Genomic DNA, 5,885 nt, shown 5'->3' on the forward strand with positions numbered 1-5,885 from the left:
GTATTAGGGACCACTAAGGTCTATATAAAGAACTTCAGATACAGTATTAGGGGACCACTAAGGTCTATATAAGAGACTCAGATACATTATTAGGGACCACTAAGGTCTATATAAAGAGACTTCAGATCCAGTATTGGGACACTAAGGTCTACATAAAAGGACTTCAGATACTTATTAGGAGACCACTAAGGTCTATATAAAAGAGACTTCAGATACAGTATTAGGGACCACTAAGGTCTATATAAAGAGACTTCAGATACAGTATTAGGACCACAAGGTCTATATAAAAGAGACTTCAGATCACAGTATTGGGACCACTAAGGTCTATAAAAGAGACTTCAGATACAGTATTAGGGACCACTAAGGTTATATAAGAGACTCAGAATCAGTATTAGGGACCCCTAAGGTCTAAAAAAGAGACTTCAGATACAGTATAGGACCACTAGGCTATATAAAGAGACTTCATACAGTTTAGGGACCACTAGGTCTATCATAAAAGAGACTTCAGATACAGTATTAGGACCACTAAGGTCTACATAAAAGAGACTTCAGATACAGTATTAGGAGACCACTAAGGTCTATATAACAGCATCCAAAGAGCACCATGTCACAGGACCTTTAATATCTCCATGACACCATGTATTCTGCCTGTTGCTACGTGTCTGCGTATGTTTTATGTTGTATGTGAAGTAGTGTAAACATTCCTGTTTGTGTATGGTTTTATTTTTTTCCCTTGTTCTGTTTTAATCTCCATGAGTGACGGGCTGTCATGTGTTGCTGCTGCTTTCTTCTTAAAAGGTCTTGTTTTTGTTTCCTTGTTTTGTGCTTTTGAGTGTTTTTAGTGTGCTTTTGTAAAATGTATTTTATGGCTGACTTGACATCTGGGAACAACTGACCAAGTCAAGTGATGGCTCTCATAACATCTGCCCATAGACTGTATAGTTCATATTAATGGTCTATGATCTTACAAAAGGACTACAGTTGAATAAATGAACTGAAAATTTGAAAAGGTTTCCATTTCCAGATTTTGGACCCTTGTAGCGTTTACTAAACTCAGATTGGAAAGTACGGGAAATATATGAAAAACATGTACAGTATGCAAACATGTCATGAAAAGGAGGAAGGAGTCTGTTGAAGGAACTATGAACAAATAAAGCATTCTGGAGATGGTTCAATAAATAAAGCATGTAAACCCAGATGTGAACCTGAAAATGTAAAATGATTTGCCGTCATCAGAATTCTTCACACCAGAAAGCTCCTTTCAACCTGCAGCATGTTACCGTTAAATCATTGCATCCATGCCAGCAGTTTTATTTTGCAATGTCATCAGTGCAAGTTAGGGTGTGGCTGCAGAGGGCTCAGTGTTCACAGGACATCCCATGTGCCCTAATCTTAGCCTGTCAGGACAGAATCCTCTAAGGCAGACAGTCAGTTCCCTCCCTAACCTGACCATAACGCCGCTTTACCCCAATCACCCAGAACCTGAAGGACTTGATGGGCAGAGTTTTTTGTGAGAGTACACCGTGAGGGAGAATTAAATGCCTGTAAGACTGAAGTCAGGGGAAAATAAAACCCATTTCTCCATCATAGTTGTGCACCAGCTGCATCAAGCTAGAGACAGTTACCATAGGTGTACGACCCCACATTTACTTCCACCCTCCTTCACAGGAAACATGCCCGCACATTCATAGGGATACTTCTGTGAGAAAGGTGTTGACGTAGGCGTTGGGGGGGGGGGGGGGGGGGGGGGGGGGGGGGGGGGGGGGGGGGGGGGGTGCAGGGGACATGTCTCCTCTAATATTTATCTTTCTCCTTCTATATAGGGCCTGAAGGAAAGCAGGAACAGTTTCTACTTGTGCTACACGGGGGATTAAAGAATTCAACAGGGCCGTACAATATAAAGATGGAGTTAGAATGTCACGTCTTTTATGTAGATTTAAACGGCAGTCTTATTGAAGAACATATTCAAAAGCTATTATTGATGCGGCTTATACAAACAGGAAAATGTATAAAAAAAATACAGGAAGTGGCATACTCAAATTCATATTTAAAAAAGACAATAAATCAGAATAAAGTCCCACAGTGCTAAATAATAGTGGAAGGCAAGGTGGAGGCTGGGGGTGGGGCCTTGACCAACTGTCTCTTTGCTCATTTGAAAGCCATGATGTCTTTCTCTCATGGGGGGGGCAAATTCTCTGGGCAGGCAAAGCAGAAAAAGGGGAGGTAATGTTGCGCCTTATGACCTCATAAGGGGCAAGATTCCAGATCGGCCCATCTGAGCTTTCATTTTCTCAAAGACAGAGCAGGATACCCAGGGCTCGGTTTACACCTATCACCATTTCTAGCCACTGGGGGACCATAGGCAGGCTGGGGGGGCTCATATTAATGTTAAAAACCGCAAAGTGAAATGTTCATGACATGGGAGCGTTAACAGAAACCAAAAAGGACAAAATACATTACAAGAAAAGACTTCATGAAGTCCCGGATTCAACATGGCTTTCAATTGGAAAAAAAATCTAAAAGTTTCTCTCTGTAGGAGTCGTTTAGGACAAGAAAGCAATTTTAAGACATTGCCCGGTGCTCTAATTGTAATCTACACTACCGGTCAAAAGTTTGGGGTCACTTAGAAATTTCCATTGCACTCCATTATAGACAGAATCCCAGCTGAGATCAGTTGCATTGTTTTTTTAACCAGGGCAGCAGTTTTCAGATTACATTATGTGTTTACATAATTGCATAAGGGCTGTCCAATGTTTTCTTAGTTAGTTTTTTTAAATGATATCAGATTAGTAAACAGAATGTGCCTTTAGAACATTGGCTGAATGGTTGGTGATAATGGGTAATGTAGACATTGCATTAAAGATCAGCCCCCCCACTCAGATCAGCTGCTATTCTGTCTATAATGGAGGGGAATGGAAATTTGTAAGTGAACCCAAACTTTTGACCGGTAGTGTATGTATTTGAACAGGGGACACAAAAAGCATCACTAGATGTCTTGTGGCAGGGTGTAGTCCCTGGATGAACAACCTGATTATTAGTCAAATCCACACCTCGTGCTTTTACTTTGAAACGGTGCGGTTGGATGCCGTGTTGTACATCCGGTCTGACGGAGAGCCTAGCGGTGGATCCGGGCGGATTGGGTTGCAGGCAGCCTGTCGCAGTTTGACTCGGAACACATTTCGTAAGCAGCCTCGCGAAAGAAGGAAGTGCAGCCATGGCGCAGGGGCTCAAAGACCGATTCAACAAGTTCCTCCATGAGAAGAACCTCATGACGGACGGGCTGGCGAAGGTCGAGGCCAGAACCGGAGTCAGCAGGACCTACATCGCTCTGGGTGAGTGGGGACCGGGGACCGGGGGCAGGGCCGGGATGGGGAACAGAGAGAGCCGCGAGAGGAAGACCTACTGTCGGCTTCCGTTTCGTCATAACCGAACTAGAGAAACGAACCGTTGTTCATGGCTCCTCATACACAGTCTGGGAGGAATAGAATAAAGTTAGAAGTGTTAACCGGGCAGTGGGCCGGGAGTGGGCGGGACTAACATCTGGCGGCTCTGATTCCAGCTGTGGTCGCCGTCATCGCCGTGTACCTGGTCATCGGCTACGGAGCCTCCCTGCTGTGTAACCTCATCGGCTTCCTGTACCCGGCATACATCTCGTAAGTGTCTTATTCTTAGCACTTAGTGTACACACACACACACACACACACACACACACACACACACACACACACACACACACACTTCCTTGAATCCGTTTTAGTAGTGGTGGAAGTAGAGCTGCAGAGATGACTCAATCAACTCGTGTGTGTGTGTGTGTGTGTGTGTGTGTGTGTGTGTGTGTGTGAGTGATGAGCTGGCTGATATGTCGATACTGTGATATGAGACTAGACATTGTCTTAGATTTTAGATATCATAATACGGCATAAGTGTCTTTTCCTGGTTTTAAAAGCTGCATTACAGTAAAGTGATGTCATTTCCTGAACTTACTTGTATACACAGTATGTATGTGTGTATGTATGTATGTATGTATGTGTGTATGTATGTATGTATGTATGTATGTGTGTATGTATGTATGTATGTATGTATGTATGTATGTATGTACTTATGTATAGTTACAGCTGCTCACAGTTAAATTCAAAGTAAAATAAGAGTAAGAACATAGCAAGTCATGATGATTATGTAAATGTTCTGATTCCAGCGTGTTAGTTGTGAATATGCTCTAGTGTCTTCTCTCCTCTGGGACAGGAAACTGAATGTCTCTAAGTTGTGGACAAAACGAGACGTTTGGGGCGCCATCTCGGGCTTTGGGGAACATTGATATTTTTTGATAATTCATAGACCAAACAACTAATGGAGAAAATAATTGACAGATGAATTGACCATGGAGAGAAGCGTTAGAGAAGTCTTGTTAAAACGGCCTGTGAGATTGAGGGCGGGGTCGGGGCCGAGCTCTAGGACATTTCTGACAGCCGGGTCTTTAGAAGGGATAGTTCTTTTATTCAGTATTCTTCATCGAGTGCTTCCGGGATGACGTACATTGTTAAAAACCGACAACTATTAACAAAAAAGTGACAATGTGGACATAATCTCCAATCCAAGTGACAAAATAACACCAACATGTTCCAGCCATCTTCTAACCAAATACAAACTGGGAACTATGTTCTCAGAAGCCGAAGCACGGCTACTTGGCGGAGGGATCAGCACATCGTTCCTCTCTGCTCCTCACCACGGGCTTCTCGTGAGCTGCCAGCACATCACAACGTGGAAATAGTAACGTGTTGGCGTTATTTTGTCACTTATTGGGAGCTAGTTGGAACCACTTACCTGCAGCATCTGTGCTAGGCTAGGCTAGGCTAGGCTAGGCTCTTGGACCTTCAATCGCAGACTTTCCCTTGCCCTATATTTGGCAGGCCTACATAAGAAAGCTCTAAAATCCAGTCCACATGACATCATTACAACCCCCAGGTTCATCTCCCTGACTAGTACAAGCATTTTGGCATCAAAGGCCCGGACACCCACACAGGTGTTTTGAGTTAACGTGGCTGATTGGACCCATCAGACTGTGGGGGCGTGGCTAGACTGATTGACTGACATCTTCTCGATTCTCTTGTTTGCTTTGTTGCACCTGTTCAGGCGGGACAATCGACACCTTTGCCGTTCTTATTGGTAGAGGATTTGTGGCCTAATCCATTTCCATCCAAGCTCCGGCCCGCCTTATGAACAAGTTTGAACCTGAGCAGGTGTGTTGAACACAGCCCTGGCCCTGGTGTTACATCATTAATGACTCCAGAGTTAGACCAACCCTGCTGTGGAAGGGTCCCAGACAATAGGCTCGCTGGAGATGAGTGTCGCCTCGCCTGGGAAGTGGATGAGAGCGCGCGGTGGTGGCAGCAAGGGGGGGGGGGGACAGAAGGCCGGGGGACTGGCTGACAGTTTCCAGCTGTTTCCTGTAGCCTTCAGCGTGAACAGGAAGTCACAGAAACCCTCACATCCTGTTAGGTCTCAATCGGATGTTATCAGACCCAAATATCAGCTTGTTACAGTCTCCAGTTGTTTTTATTAAGACAGAGTAGCTGTTAAAATGCTACACATGTGATCTGTTACTGTTGGTAATAATAAGAGACTAATATATAATAAATGAGGTTTGGGCGTGACAGTTTGAACAGAGATTAGTTCTTCTATTAGAGCTAAGAACACTCGGTGCACGAGATCGCTTTGGGCTCAAAACTAAGGCGTGGCTTATGTTTTCACACTGAAGGTGGCGACCATAGTAACCACACTGCTGTGAAACCAGAGCCCTTAGTATGTCGTCCCCGTTCACATGCTCCAACATCCTTTCCCGACTGATATATAACTGGAGGAACCCAGACAGCCTAACGTCCCCCCCC

At 44.3% G+C, this 5,885-nt stretch overlaps 1 protein-coding gene across 1 annotated transcript in view; it reads left to right on the forward strand.

Moving 5' to 3' along the window:
- Nucleotides 1-3,077: 3,077 nt before the first annotated feature.
- reep5 (receptor accessory protein 5) overlaps nt 3,078-5,885 on the forward strand; it is a 14,301-nt gene continuing 11,493 nt past the window's right edge. Inside the window, exons 1-2 of the mRNA XM_032540247.1 lie at nt 3,078-3,332; nt 3,560-3,653. Of these exons, the coding sequence (XP_032396138.1) occupies nt 3,215-3,332; nt 3,560-3,653 (212 nt within the window). The 5' untranslated portion in view covers nt 3,078-3,214. The remainder of the gene's footprint in view (nt 3,333-3,559; nt 3,654-5,885) is intronic.

Source organism: Etheostoma spectabile, chromosome 16 (assembly GCF_008692095.1).
Source record: "Etheostoma spectabile isolate EspeVRDwgs_2016 chromosome 16, UIUC_Espe_1.0, whole genome shotgun sequence".
Classification (NCBI taxonomy): domain Eukaryota; kingdom Metazoa; phylum Chordata; class Actinopteri; order Perciformes; family Percidae; genus Etheostoma; species Etheostoma spectabile.